General features: G+C 40.0%; 1 protein-coding gene across 4 annotated transcripts in view; it reads right to left on the bottom strand.

Moving 5' to 3' along the window:
* Window positions 1–394: 394 nt before the first annotated feature.
* unc13a (unc-13 homolog A (C. elegans)) overlaps window positions 395–15,879 on the bottom strand; it is a 47,296-nt gene continuing 31,811 nt past the window's right edge. For 2 of the 4 annotated variants that reach the window (XM_077226457.1, XM_077226456.1), the window contains 7 exons: window positions 14,620–14,649; window positions 13,729–13,785; window positions 13,300–13,380; window positions 12,597–12,744; window positions 5,827–5,919; window positions 3,058–3,217; window positions 395–2,944 (listed from right to left, as the gene is read on the bottom strand). In XM_077226457.1, coding sequence (XP_077082572.1) covers window positions 2,656–2,944; window positions 3,058–3,217; window positions 5,827–5,919; window positions 12,597–12,744; window positions 13,300–13,380; window positions 13,729–13,785; window positions 14,620–14,649 — 858 coding nt within the window. In that variant the 3' untranslated portion in view covers window positions 395–2,655. Of the gene's footprint in view, window positions 2,945–3,057; window positions 3,218–5,826; window positions 5,920–8,556; window positions 8,614–12,596; window positions 12,745–13,299; window positions 13,381–13,728; window positions 13,786–14,619; window positions 14,650–15,879 lie in introns of all 4 variants that reach the window. The other 2 variants (XM_077226455.1, XM_077226458.1) reach the window with 2 other exon arrangements.

The following is a 15,879-nucleotide window of genomic DNA, read 5'->3' as shown; positions in this document are numbered from 1 at the left end:
ATGAAGGATTCAATGACTCACTCATAAATAATTCACTTTTTTCATTACTAGATGAATTAGTGTTTTTGAACAAATCTCTTGAATGAATGATTCAATGACACATACATTTTTAACAGTCCCTTGTCGGCACGTATATGTAACAATGTAATCGATACAATCATTTTTTGAAGTTACTTTCAAAGGGTGATTTACTCTATCTTGTTACCGTAGACCTAATTTTGGTGCATTCTAAATGTATTATTGTTATCTTTCTTTCTAAATATTTTTTTTAACTTAACTTTTTCCCATTCAATAAATAAATACAACATAATGTAAGAATGTCTAGTCATATGCAAGATTTTAAAAACATGTTTAACAAAAAAACAAACAAACAGACTATTGCACAATGTGTTTTTTAACCATTTATTGGAAGTAGAAACAAACCAAGGCTGGCAAGTGTTTTACCTCCATCCCCGATAAGAACGATCATATTTAGAAAAACAAAAATTAGAAACATCTTTGTATAAAAAAACCTCTCATGCTAGTACTTTGTACCACTACACATCAGTAATACATATTTATATATTCACAAGCCTTTCAAAAATAGAAAATAATACCCAAATATCAAAATAAATGAAAAAAAAAAAATCAAGAGAAATAAATACAACAATTGAATATCACATCAAAGATACATGCTGGCACAAGAAGAATCTTTCCCAACATGCACTGCTTCTTATATACAGGCAAGGAGTGGCTGTTTGGGTGCGTGTGGAGTTATTGGGCGCAGTGTGCACTTGTGTCTGTGTGTGCTTTGTCTCGTACTACATGCTCACTATATCCTGTAATATTATTATTCACAGTCTGCAACACACAGCTTTAACATTAGAAATCCTATCATCCAAATCAGATCATTTTCTTGCTACAGATGCAATTTTCCAGTCGGCAGTCATTTCAACATTCATTAATGGCATTTCCTGTGATTGAACCCTACAACGATGAACACCGAAGGATTCAGTATGTAAAACAAAACCAGCGAAGTTTGCAGCTGCAGGTTGTGCCGACCATTCCCGATGTAAACAATCCAAGGCTGTCGTACACTGATGATTCTGACTGATGCATAGACTCTTTTTAGAGAAATAATATAAAAAAACATAAAAAACAGCTGTAGCGCAAGGTGCTTAATGGCTAAATTCACTATGCAACAAGATATTTTCACCTAAGTAGATCAATAGCGCAGTTAATTTTTGACACTTATGGTTTAGCGCAATACAGCAGGAAGGAAGGAATATAGTGTTTAACCCACATTATAAAGCGTCTCTCTTGTGCTTTTCTAATATGGTGGATGGTTTGGCAGTAAAATGGCAGGATTCATCAGCGGTTACTATGGCAACTCTATAGGAGTGATTCTCAACAGCTGTGATTCTTTTGAGGTGTGAAACCAGAGATTGCTGTAGAGGGGGGGAAAAGCCCCATTCATGGAATGATCTGGAGTGGTATGACATTTAAGTGTGATGTAATAAAGTGAAATCTCACTGAAACAGGCAGCTCTGGTGTCTAATATTAAGCAGTGTTTGTCAATCCAAACTTGCACATATACATCGTGCCTTATCATGCCGACAAACACTTGATAAACTGCACAGGCACTCGTACTTGAACAGATCGGAAAACATATTAGATACACAAAAACAGGACAGAGTTGGCCTTGTGATTGAATCTTAATGTGTGAAGCATCTTTACCAAGTGTCAGTATCTCATAGTCTTTACAATAAGTATAATTCGTTGGATTTCCTGCAGGTGGTGTCTCTGAAAAATAAATTTCATCCCACACCTAAGAGATTTTCATACTACAGGAAAAAGCAACCACTCTGCATTCAGAGGTGTATTTGGTTGTAGGTCTATTTTTTCTTCGCAATTTTCTTGTGCTTCTAAACGATTGCATAACATTAAAGTCTGACCCATAGTGGGTTTTGGTCCCTAATAAGTAGTTTAGGGGTGAAATGGTGGTACATAGTGGAGAAACGATACCCTGACATTAAGACACCTTTAGAAGGGTGCAGGAATGATTGACAAAAGGCCTCACTAAAGAGGTTTTCGACATCATTACAGATTGCTTGATATGGAAAAAAAAAAAAGTGTACATCATGTTTACATGCCTTAATCTGGTTATATTTCACAGATTCATTTAAAAAAAAAAATCTTAATAATATAAATATATGTTTTTATGTAATTACTATAATATAACATTTTATTATTATTATAAATATAATAAATATTTTTTTCTGGATTTATATTTTGATACGTGTGAACTGATAGTGATATTTAATGTTTTGCAGAATAAATAGATAAATGTGTTGGATAGAAGTACCTTTTTTCAATGGAATATGCATTATAAAAATCAAGGACATCACAAACATCAAGTATTTGAAAGATACAATATCCTGTGTCTGTTTCATGTGCCAAATTGTGCTTGTTAAACAAGCCCTTCCTGGCAGGTCTAATGGCAGTGCACTGAGTACAAATATATAACTTCTTTGTCACGTAAACTGTTGGTCATTAAAGTGAAGAACCAAGATAAATATGTCTTGTGTATTTTTTCTGTGTGCTAGTGCAACATCTGAGCATTAGGGGGCAGTGCTTTCGGCATAGTAACTGTGCCTCGCTAGATACTTCCTGGTCTTAGCTCCGCCCCTCCTCAGCAGAACGCTGGTCGGATTTGAGTTTGACAAATTCTTTCGCGACGTCGTCGTTGTTACGCTGGGACAGGATTCGCAGTACGGTCAGGCCGGTTTCGTCCATGTGAATGCGTTTACCTAGCGGTAGCCAGCATGCTACGCTACCCCGCGGTGCAACGTCCTTTAGCTGCAGTACCGCCATTCCAACGGTGCGATCCTCTCGTGCAAAGCAGTAATCTTTCACGCACACCTGCAGCTCGTAGCACTCCGGACCCACTTCGTTACTCAACGTGCTTTGGGAAAGAAGCAACGACACCAGGATTAAATTTAAATCAGGAACTGTAACATAGACGGTGGTACAAAGAAACTGAAACGCAAGCTAAAGAAACAAGTGCATGCCACTCACAATGTAAAGGTCTCGTTGTATTTTGGAGCCCAGCTGTTGTTCTTGGATTTGGTGGCATACTTTCTCTTCTTATCGCTGAGATGAGGGCCAATGATATAGACCTCCACGAAGGGGCGGAAAATTCCAGAAGTCTGCCAACGTAGGTCATTCGCAGCAACCACTAAAATAAAAAAAATACATTGACCTATTATACTGCAATAATTAAGGAACTTGAGGGAACACTTGGTCTTTTTCTCAGGAAAAATGCACAAAAACTTTTACCTATAGGGGTAAAACAGCTTGTCATTGGGGCAGTACCCTTAAAGCAGGGGTGTCCAAACCTGCTCCTAGCGGGCCACTGTTCTGCTGAGTTTGGCTCCAAGTTGCCTCAACATACCTGCCTGGAAGTTTGTAGTATGCCTAATAAGAGCTTGATTAGCTGGTTCAGGTGTGTTTAATTACGGTTGGAGCTAAACTCTGCAGGACGGGGATACCCCAGAAGCAGGTTAGTACACCCTTGCCTCATGTCCCGTTTACACGAAGGGAAGACGCAAATATTTCCCTGCGGTTTGGGCTATCATTTACACGAAAACTCAGTTTTTATCAGAGAAAAAAGTGGAGATTTTGGAAAACTTTTAGTTTTAGTTTTAGGCAGCCGACGTCACAGTGTGCAACAGAATTTGCACCTGCGTCAAAAGTGCAACCTCCTTGTTCGAAAGAGGAAGTGATTCGTTGCTGTTGTTGCTATTTTCGGGATTCTGATTGGCTAACGTGGGCTTGAGCTTCTCATTACACTGCCACCTACAGGTTTGGCATGCTCTTGATGGCATATTTACACGGGTCCGTGTAAGCCAACACTTTTCTGAAAACTGACAGGTGTGCACTGTTACTTTTGAAAACGGAGAGGGTGAAATGTCCGTTTATGGAAATAGCCGGCCACGTGTAAACTAGAGGCTGACATTTTTTCGGGAATCCCACGGGTCACGGGATTCCCGTGGGATTCCTGCAGGATGGGAGTCATCTTTGCTATCAATCACGGGATTTGGACGGTACAGGATAAATGGTTAACGGGAGCAGACGGGAGCGGGAATCAACCAATAGCAAAGACGACAAAAAAAGAAAAAAGTAAATGCATCATTTTGTAGTTTCCTTTTAATACGCCTACAATGTAACGCAATTAAAAAATAACTACACGACCCAGCCGTCCCAGAAGCCATCAGTGCTTTTTGTCACGGCTTACCGCCGAAATTCAAAGAGCAGTGATGGAGGGAGCTAACAGCCGCGGAGAAGTCGATGTGGCAAAAAATGATTTACAGCGCAAAGTCAGAAGTAATGACATGTCTATTAAGTTCACAGAACTGGTCGGAAAGTCTGAAATATTAATTAAGTTTATGAGAGTAGAATGTGACGGTGATAGCACAATGTACGCTGCTTGTAAGACATGCTTAGTCTTAGTCAAGTACGCAAGTGATTCAGGGACGAGCGGTCTGAAGAAGCACACTTGCAAGGCAAATTCGGGAAAGAATCAGGCAAGCATCGCTTCGTTCATCAAGCGAAAATTGACGTATATGGGAGCGGTACAGGAGCGGGAGTCAGTTTAAACAGGAGCGGGATGGGATTGGGAGTCAATTTACCAGGAGCGGGATGGGATGGGATTATTTTTTAAACTTTGGTCTGGGAGTGGGACGGGACAAGATTTCTTTCTATGGGAGTGGGACGGGACAGGAGTGAAAATCCACTCCCGTGTCATCCTCTAGTGTAAACATAGCCTCAAAGGGACACCTTTAGAATCAGAATCAGAATCAGAAAGGGGGTATATTTTTCCTGAATGTTTGTACAGACAAGGAATTTACTTTGGCAGGAAGGTTCATACATATAACATACAAAATAGGGTACAGGATATAAGAGCACAAAAATACACATGAGATACCTATTAAGACAATGGTGCAAATATGTGAAGTGCAAATATAGCAATGAGCTAAGAGTTTATAGTTTAAGTTAGTGCAACTATGGCAATGTTTAAGAGTTTATAGTTTATAGTTTATAATCAGTGTAAATATGGCATGGTTAAGAGTTTATAGTTCCAGGATTAAAGTCAGTGTCAGTGAGAGCTCCAGGCCTTGTTAAGGAGGCCAGTAGTAGAAGGGAAGAAACTGTTCTTATGACGTGAGGTGCTGGCCCTGACGGCCTGTAGCCTTCTGCCAGAGGGGAGTAAATGGACCAGGGAGTAACCAGGGTGGGAGGGATCTTACAAAAAAACGGACCCCCGAAGTTCGTGCAAGAATTGTAGACTGTCAGTGATACTTCTAGCAACGCCGTTATATAGAAAAGGTTTTGAGCCTCTTAACAAGGGTTCATAGAGGTTTTCCAGAGGATTCCACCACGTATACCTTTTAATTTTTATTCTAGACATTCTTCCCATTACACCGAAAATGAATCTACTTGAGCATTTAAGGTTCCGGATTAGCACATAAGGAAGACATTTTAGAGAACCTCTGGTCACCCTTTAAAAAGGGGCAATTATCTGAGGAACTTACAAAATGGAACCCAGAATTTAATGCAATAACTCTAAAAACTGTCATCACTGGTTCCTCCAGGAACCCTACAGTAAAGAAAAGATTTGAGAACTTCCCCGAGTACACAAGATAGAGGCACCTTCAAATGGGTGCCTAGAGGTTCTTCAAAGGGTTCCTAAGCTTTAAGTTTCACCTTAATAGAAGCAACTTCTTTCAAAGTTTAAACTCAAGTAGGAATACAGGCTTTAGTTAAAAATAAAGAAGCACTACGTACCCTTCACTGTGACTTTGTGCTCTCCAGTATTTGGATGAGTAAAGATCTCCACATGGATAGACACCTCTCCAACTGCATCATCAACACCAGTACCTGCAAACAAGAAGAGACAAGTCAAGACTCCATTTCTGGTCTGTCAAGATACTTTGCATCGGTATGGCTCAATGGAACTTCTAATCAGTTCCTTTATGAATTCAGTAATCAGAGAGTCATACAGAGGCAATGTATGCTTTGAGCTATTGGATTATAAAGAGGATTAAACAGCGTAATGGTGTTGAACCTGGCTTGAGAGATCATTTATAATATGAAAAGGAATTCAGGTAGTTCTTCCATGTTGAAGCACTTAATAAATACAAATTCAGAGCTTACTGTATTGATCCGAGTTCAAATGTAGATTTTTTTTTATTCCCACAGAATCTTAAATTAAATGTATAATAATTTAGATAAGAGCTAATATACACTTTAAAAAGACTGAGCTGTACGGATTTGACTTTATTTAATTTATTAATTTATTTAAAGGGTGATCCATTTGTGAACTTTTAATAATGGTATAGTACTGCGTCGAAAGATGCAAATAAGCTCTGAAAATGATTTAACAAGTGATCCCTGCAACACATCTCTAAATCTGAATTTGTGAGGCTAATTCAGGCAAAAAAGTTGGTACACTTTATTCCAGTGTCTGTGTACAGCGCTAACAGCTTATTACAGCTAGCTAGCTAACAAAAATAGCAAGCCAGCAAGCTAATGTCAACATAAAAATCTGACAAGACTTGAAATAATCAATGATAATAGCTGACAATACACAGACAACCAAAATAAAGTAATGCCTCACAGGATTCTTTTGCAACAAAGTGTTTACAATACAAAGAGAAGTGTGTTTCCTCGGATTATCATGAGTGTACCATCTGCACACATGCTGTTTGGTCACACTTGATTTCTGGTGTTTTATGAAGGGTTTATAACCATGATGGGGAGGGGGAAGAGCAGTCCTATTGGTCCAGTCATTCATAGGCAGGAGAAGACAAGGAAAACATGTCATATTGTCCTTCACTTGGTTTCAATGCAGGCAGGTACATGCAGAGGAAAACCACTTCCATTCCCACACATCTGCATTCACACTCATGGAAAGCTGCCACGGTCTTTGGCATACAGTATGCTACAATAATAATCACTAACACATCCTTTTGATTCACTTTTTTAAACACTTTTGACTCTAATGAATTTTCACGTTCAACTAAATGGGCCTTAAACATCTAAAACTTGTGCATCTCTCCACAGAATCTAGGTCTGCTGCAATTAAATAATAAAAAATAAAAAATGGGTTGCTTTCAGCATCTGTTATATGTGTGTGCCTGTCAGAGAAACAGGCTGATAATGCAGTTTCTCTTTAGAGCGGAACTGTCTAAGCAAGAAGGGATTTGAAACAGCTTGAACAGCGACATGTTAACGTTGACATTGACGGCTGTTGATGCAGCACTTTATGACTATTTCTAACCAAATAGCATCTGGGTAAATGTCAGAAAACCTGTCAAGAAATGTCCGGGTCATATTTAACGTTAATAAAATATTTGCAATATATATTTTTTAATTGTCTTAAATATAAATTTAATTTACAATAATTTATTTTTATTTAGAATAATTTAGCTAAAAATTCAAATATAATATTAAAAACATTTGTGATATATTATATATTTTAAAAAAAATCATTTAGCATTATTTAGCAATGAAAAAAAACAAAAAACATGTCCAGATATACTTTACCCCTAAGATTTTTTTAATATAATGAAAAATCTAAATTAAAATGAAAGAAATTAAAATTAAAAAAAAATATATAATATATAACAATATATATATATATATATATATATATATATATATATTATTTAACTTTTGATATATATTATCCAATATTTTTTTAATTTTTAATTTAATATAGTTTTTAAAAAATATTATTTTAGGTTCATTAAGATTTTTTGAATTATGCAATATTTTCATGAAAATATCCACTCTAACCCATATTTAACTGCTGCTGTTTTTGAGAATAAGTAAACATATCTCAAGTTATAATCACATATAGCCATGCGATTTTTTTGCGGGGCCCTTAAATGCCAATTTAGGGCCTTTTTTGAACTGATGTACACTGACAGAAAGCACATCACCTGACCCCAGGAGCGAACTCTGATTGGCTGAGGGAGGGTTGTCTTGAGCCTAAGGGATGAGACTAAATGGAGGGGAAATCACGTTGCGTGGTCGTGAGGGAAAATCACGCAGAGCAACAGAACAGACCCCGCCTGCGGACAATAGTCAAGAGTCAGTCGCAATTAATGTCACATCTACATTCGACAAGGTGATTCAGCGCTTGGAAAAAAAACGTTTCGTCCTGGTCTCTCACTCGCTTACTCACTGTCACTCATGGCTTGTCATCCGCAGTGCACACATGCACCTCACACTGCAGAAGTGCGTGCATTTCTCATTCACTGCCATTCAAAACACACTTCATCCTGGGCTTTCTTGCTGCTGTAGGGTCAAGATACATTTCAGACCAATGTATGTGAACATACAGCATGTTCTTCCCAGGTACTCATACATGCAAGGCCCTTTCTGTGGGAAGATATGGGTGGTCGTGGGGCATGCGATTGGCCCATTGGAATGGGAGGTGCATGATCTGATTCAGGTGGATAACTGATTAGTTCTTCGTCGTGAAGGGCACCGGTCCCCACGTGAACATACCCTTCTCTGGGTACACGTCTTCACTATGGCTGAACCTTACCCCCTTCCCTCCATGAACTGGTGAAAGAGAAGGAGAGGACGCAGAAAAATACAGAGAGAAATTGAGACCACATAGTGATGGGGATTTGAGAGATGGAAAGAAAGAGATACAGAAAAAAAAGAGACAGTCTAACAAGCTCAGCAAATGTTAACAGTCTTTAACAATCCATCTTAAACCTGCTGTGGATTTTTACACACACATACACACATTTGCACACACACTTGCTTTTTTATGTGTTTAAATACTTAAATGAAGTAGTGACTAATTACATTTTAAATGATAATCTATTAAAATGGCTCTGCCAGGGGCGTCTCGACCTAAAGTGTGTCAGGATTCCCAAAGTGTGAGGGAGAAAAAGAAAGACGGAACTCAGATTAAACCGTAATATAATCGTAAACCGTAGTAATATAGTAAATAAATAAATGTTCTTCCTTAAAATACAGGTTGCATAAGTCAGGACACCTCTATGTTGAATTCCCATAGAGGCATGGAGATTTTTATTTTATAAAGGACAGTTGTTTCATGGATCCAGGATACTATGTATTCTGATAATGTTCCCTTGGCCTTTGGAATTAAAATAGCCCCACATCATCACATACCCTTCACCATACCTAGAGATTGGCATGGGGTACTTTCCATAAGATCATCTCCATCTCTCAGCTGGCAAATCAAACCAGCCATTAGGCTAACTGAAACAAAACCATGCCCATCTAGGTATGGAGAAGGGTATGTGATGATGTGTGGAATCAAGCGCCGACGATTTCTCCTCTGCCCACCCCCGCCTCTCCAGTGTTACCACCGTGAGCGTTCCGATGACACAATCTTCTGCGTGTGTCTTTAGGCGCTCTAGATGATGATGCCATGTCCGTCGCAGCATCACAAGGTGGGCTTGAGTCATCGGGAGATGATGATTCGGCTGTGCTGCCGGCTTCGGGCGAGTCAGCCGCATGCATCGGGATAGAGTGGAACCCTCCGCCCTGTCCCCAGCGCTCGCGGTTGGACGATTGGTTTTTGGGTGTTGCGGGCGCTGCTTCCCATCAGCGTAAGCGAGGTGCATGAAGAGGTCACAAGGTCCTGGAAGACACCATTGTCTTCCCGTGATCGTTCGGCGACCTTCTCCGCTTTCCTCCCCTCGATGAGGTCACGGCCAATGGGTGCACTGGGGATCCCCTGGTGGAGTGTTCTGTTGCGATGCACCTGTGTCTTCAGAGTGCTTCCTCTTGTGGTGACCCAAAGCACTTCTCCAAAGCCTTTAGGTTTTCGTCGACCCTTGTTGCGAAGTCCTATAGAGCTGCGGGGCAGGCTGCCGCCTCTTTGCATGCCATGGCCATCCTGCAAGTATATCACGATTTTGCAGACCTGATAGGCAACGGCAGCTCATTCCATTGTCTCGGCCCTGTTACCGCAAATGCCCGATCACCCTTATGAAGGCGTTTTGTTCTCAGTACTATCAGTAGATCCTGATTCTCTGAGCGTAGTTTTCTGGAGGGGGTATACAAAGTTAAGAGATTCTTTAAGAGATAAAGACTTCAGTACGAGTATGATCGACTCATGTTTCTTTATTTTCATTAAGAGCCTCCCCGCAGCATTTTGTACCGATTGCAGTCGGGACAGAGATGCGGCGGTGATGCCGCAATACAGCGAATTACAAAAGTCGAGCCTTGAAAAAATAAAAGTGTGGATAACTCTCTCAAAGCCCCTCCCCAGCAGCAGGCCTTCACCCGGGATGCGCTGTGGAGGTGGTCGCAGGAAGGCATCACAGCGTGCTCCAGCCCCGCGCTCCGCTAAACGCCATGGGCAAGCGGCGCTCCTGAGACAGGCTGCTCAGAGATGGCACTCAGTTCTTTCCAGGAGAGGGTAGCAGGTCCTCTCCTTCCCCCGGTGGAGGGCCGGGGGAAAATCTTTTGTTCTCCACTTACCGGTGCTTGACCTCTTGCGGGCAGCACCCTAATGTGGTTAAGGAAAGAACTGACACACCTATCTCTGAGCCATCAGAGATCTCGGATGACAGTGAGTGCCGCTCACAAGCCTCGCCACTCTCGTCCCCCTCTGTCGCCAGACTCCTGGCAGAGCAGGCCCCTGTGGAACGTTGGTCCTTCCCTGGCCTCCTCTGTCAGGACGCCGCTAATGACCGTGTCCCCACTCCGGGACACTATGCCTCCCCTGTCCGGGCCGGTCATTCCGCCTTGCTGCCTGCCTGGCGGTTCGTCTGTGGTTCGTATGACCCCACTGGCACAGTCCTTGGGAGCCTGGCTAGAGCTTCCCAACCTGTCCCGCTGGGTCGCGAGAACCATCAGGCTCGGCTACGCGATTCAGTTCCTGCAATCTCCTCCCCGCTTCCGTGGAGTCCGTTACACTATGGTCGGTGGCAATGCCCCTGTCATGCGTGCGGAGGTTGCTACCTCACTGGCGAAAGGTGCGATCGAGATTGTCCCTTCAGCCGAAATGAGGTCCGGCTTCTACAACCCCTACTTCATAGTACCCAAGAAAACCGGTGGGTTACGGCCAATCCTGGACCTGCGCATCTTGAACTGTTCCCTCCACAGGCTTCTGTTCAGGATGCTCACGGCCAATCGTATTTTCCAGTGCGTGCGGTAACAGGATTGGTTTGCAGCGATCGGCCTGAAGGACACCTACTTTCATGTCTCCATTCTTCCTCGACACAGACAATTTCTACGGTTTGCTTTCGAGGGGCGGGCATACCAGTATGCGGTCCTCCCATTCAGGCTAGCCCTGTCTCCTCACGTCTTCACAAAGGTCGTCGAGGCAGCTTCCGCTACAGCAACACGGGGTTCGCATCCTGAACTATCTCAACGACTGGCTGATCCTAGCACACTCACAAGACCAGGGTTGTGAACACAGGGATCTTGTGCTCCGGCACCTAGCCCGTCTGGGCCTTTGGGTCAACTGGGAGAAGAGCAAAATTTGCCCCGTGCAGAGGATCTCTTTTCTCGGAATGGAAATTGACTCGGTCGCCATGTGCGCCCAGCTTACGAGCGAGCGCGCACAGTCACTGCTGACTTGCCTGAGACAATTCGAGGTCAAGAGTGCGGTTCCACTGAAATCCTTCCAGAGGCTTCTGGGGCATATGGCATCCGCAGCTACGCTGCTCGGACCGCTTCATATGAGATCGCTTCAGCTCTGGCTTCGCGATCGAGTTCCAATGTGGGCATGTGCAAATTACGCAGACCCATGGCATTTTCTTGCTATTGGCTTGTTTTATATTCTATAAGTTGATAGGCTTTCTAAGCAAAACCCCATTCGTCATCACAACGTAACTTGTCTCCAAGTAGGGAACGAGGGTTACATACGTAACCGAGATGTTCTCTTAACACTACAAAGACAGTTCACCTATCAAAATTAACCACAAAACATCTAGAATGAAGGTATATCAATGCGCATTTACCTCCAGTCCTGTGTAAATTACAACAGAATTTTTTTTTTTATCCAACATTATCGTGAGATGCGGAGAGACACGAGAATAATGGAGTCTGAAGTAGCTGCTCGCTTAAAAGATCTTGCTCGCCTCTCAATCGTCCAATTTCAGAATGGTTTTCACAGGATTAATTTTGCGTTTGTAAGCTTTCGAATGATACCTAATCTATGATAATTACTAAAATATGTGATATGAAAAAAAAGGCAATAAAAAAGAGGTCCGCTACCAGGACGTGACAGTTAATTAAACCTGTTTTCTCAAAATTCCTTTCCTGAAAATCATAGCGATCAGCCGACTTCAGATAACCATTACTTTTGTTACCAACAAACGATGAAGGAAAAAAAATACAGACTTTGAAAGGGCTTGAAACCAGCTTTAATATGGTATCAAAACCTGTAATAGGTAAAATTTCACCATGTGATGGGTTTTCCCAGATCGCATCACATATATTTAATACTATAATTTTATATATATACTAATTTTATTAAAGAATGATGTTGTGTAGAGGTAGAGAAAAGGTAAATAATATTTAAAGGCACAGAGAGATGTCTGGAAGAGCCTTACCTTGTGTATTCTGGGACTGAACGAAGGTCTTGATGAGTTTGTCGGTGGCCTGAGTGTAGAGGGATAGGGCGTAGTGCAGAGACAGCAGGTCTGGACTCTTTTCAAGGAATGTCTTCTTCAGTCCCACACCTCCAGCATGGAAATATTGCTAAGAAACCCCAAAACAACAGAGAATGCTTGAGACAATGCTGCTGTGTCCGGCACATCAGGATGCTCAAATAAACTAGCAATATTTTGATAGCTACAAAGACACAGTTGATTAATTGTGTATATTCCCTGTAATAATGTTGATTCCCTGCAAAATACCTGGGCTTCTCTGCTTATTAAATTGGTTTTTAACATTTAAAAAATCGATATTATATTCTGCTCTACATCACAAGGTGCAAAAAACAATCCACAGAATGTGGCAAAGGGAAAAAAACTTGGCAGAGTGTAAAGTGAATAATACAATGAAGGATAGTGATGTACGAAGTGCAAATAAAACATATATCCTTGTGTATCAAACTTATGTTTTTTTTAATTATTTAAAAAAAAGAATTAATACTCTACATATATGCAGTGTAGAAGTAAGAAGTTAACTAGTTAGTTATTTTTCTATTATATTCAACAACCCACTATTTGAAGCACAATATTGCTGATGGTGTCGTCATCACAAACCAGTGGAAGACCATTTTTACACTGACATTCAGCTCTTTACACACACCTTTATAGTATCCAGTGCTAACTCAATCACTGCACATTGTTTAGGAGACAGTGCCTTGGCTTCCTCACGAACCATGTGTTCCTGCAAAAAGAACAAAATTTCATAAGAACAAAATACAATGATCTTTTCATAATTAAAATTGTTATTCCAGGTTCATTTACACTCAAGTAAACGTAATCGTGGGTGATTTTATGTCACACACATTTTTATTTTAGTGCACAAAAATAAAGATAATTTTTTGATAAAAAAATCATTTGTTTATTAATAATGAATTTAGGTGTTATACTGCATATACAAAATCAATAAAAAAAAAATTCATTTTTATTTTATTTTACCAGTGACAATGAAGAGACAAATGACATGTTAATAATTCTGTAAAAAATAAAATAAAACTAGTTTACACCTTTTTTCTGTAGGAAACTAACATACCTTAAGCTTGGAGAGCTGACCGAGTTCCTTGGCTGCGTTGAATATGAGTTGAGTGCCCTGGAGGAAGAAGAGAAATAAAGGAGGAAGTAAGAAAGAGAAAGAAAGAAGGTATAGAAGAGAAGAGGGGACATTAGTCAGGTCACAGAGATCGACAAGGTTGTAGACAGAAATGCCACATCACAGAGGTCAGAAACATTCTTAAACATCAGACACACATTCGCACAATCCCAGCGTGCCCCACCCCCAAACACACTCGCACACAGCCACGCATCGACACACAACTTTGTGCAACATTAAACGGTACACTAGCTACATACATAAGACAGAGACAAGAGTTGAAAGGTTTACAAAACCAATAGGTCCACAGCCCGGACAACAACACTCTGGTGATATATCTAGTATCTACGACTGGCCGATACCTTAATCTTTGGATATATCACTAAGTGAATGAGGCTTGTGCACCTTATTATACCATTATACAAATATGTACAATGTAGTCCTTCTAGGAAAATGAAATAGTTAGTATACAGAACTAGTCTGTATTTCTGAAATCAAAATCAGAAATAGTCGCTTAGACCAGCATAGACATCGGAGTCTAGAGCGACTGTCATGCATTATTTAACCCAGAGTGTCCGAGCACCTGTAATGAACTATGTGAGGATTCGAAAGGGCACAAAGTTAACTATAAATGGTGTCTATAGGGAAACCCACAACCGCATTGAAAACAAGGGGTAAAAAAACACTGCTTCCACCGGTTTGTTTCAACAGGGGGACCCAAGTCACACAAAGAAGACACTGAGAATGAGAGAGAGAGAGAGAAAGAGAGAGAGAGAGAGAGAGAGAGAGAGAGAGAGACAGGACACATTGAGCTAAAGGGGATTCAGTTCTTACATCACTGTGACAAGCAAGCTTCACCCTGCCCTGTGAAGAGAGGATAGTGTAATTAACTTGAGAATTGGTCCTGGCACTCTTTAATAGGCTGACAGTGTCCAATATCCAGTTACTGACTAACAGGCCAATCACTGTTTCAGGAAGAAACAAATTATGAAAAATGAGAGAAAAAAAAGGAAAACATGCTGCTCGTTACAGTTTGTTGTTACAGAGACAGAAATTTAAATTATTTGTCATTATTTGTGCACCCTCGTGTAATTTCGAACTTGTTTAATTTGTTTTCAGTCCGTGAAACGCAAAAGGAGATGTTTTATAGAATGTTCACGCCACAATTTTCCATTCAATGAAAGTGAATGGGGACTGGAGCTGCCAAGTCTAAAAAAATGTCAGAAGTTTAAACAGTATAGAAAAAAATGTGCAAATAAATAAATTATTTTGTAAAAATAAATATAATAAAATAAAATTGATTAATTAAAAAAAAAAAAACTTAAATAATTCAGTTCCAAACCTCAACATTAGAGTACTATAGTGAGTAAAAAAAATGTAATGATGTAATGATATATAAACTAAATATTATACAAAATAATATTTTAAAATTAAATTTTCACATTATAAATTGTCTTTATTAGTTTTAAATTTTAGGATGGGGGTATACCTGGATGTTCTTATTTTGACGTGACTGATGTGACACAATTTTGACGTGCAATTTTCAATATACGCAAATGTGAATGACATTTGATTGCTATGGCAGACGAGAAGAATTTCTGTATCGACGTGAGGGTGAGTAAATTATGACAGACTTTTCATTTTTGAGTGAACTGTCCCTTTAAAGCAAAGTAGTTAACACTCATTTATTTAATATTTAAATTAGATTTCTGTACAGTATTCTTTATAATCTAAGTGACCAAAACTGAGCAAAGGTAAAAACTATGAAATTCTTTCAAAGCAATTCTGAAAAGAAAATGATGAAACATCTTAATATGAAAGCTAATGGATTGAAACAGGCAGAGCAAAAAACAAACAAACAATATTTGCACTGTAAAATGACAATATATATATTGTTTATATATATATATATTTTTTTTTTTACTTTTTTTTTAACAAACAACTGACAACTAGACTATATTGTTAAAATACATTTTATGGACTTAATTAAAAATTCTCAAGCCTGACAATAAGCCAGAACAGACATCAGTATGAGACCTCAGCGTTCGATCAGGCCAATTTTGGTACAACAACATGAAAAAACCAAATACCAGG

This window comes from Siphateles boraxobius, unplaced genomic scaffold, assembly GCF_051911475.1.
Source record: "Siphateles boraxobius isolate OS27281-9 unplaced genomic scaffold, OSU_SipBor_1 13, whole genome shotgun sequence".
NCBI lineage: Eukaryota > Metazoa > Chordata > Actinopteri > Cypriniformes > Leuciscidae > Siphateles > Siphateles boraxobius.
The sequence above is the reverse complement of the archived record's forward strand: the minus strand, read 5'-3'. Positions and strand labels throughout refer to the sequence as shown.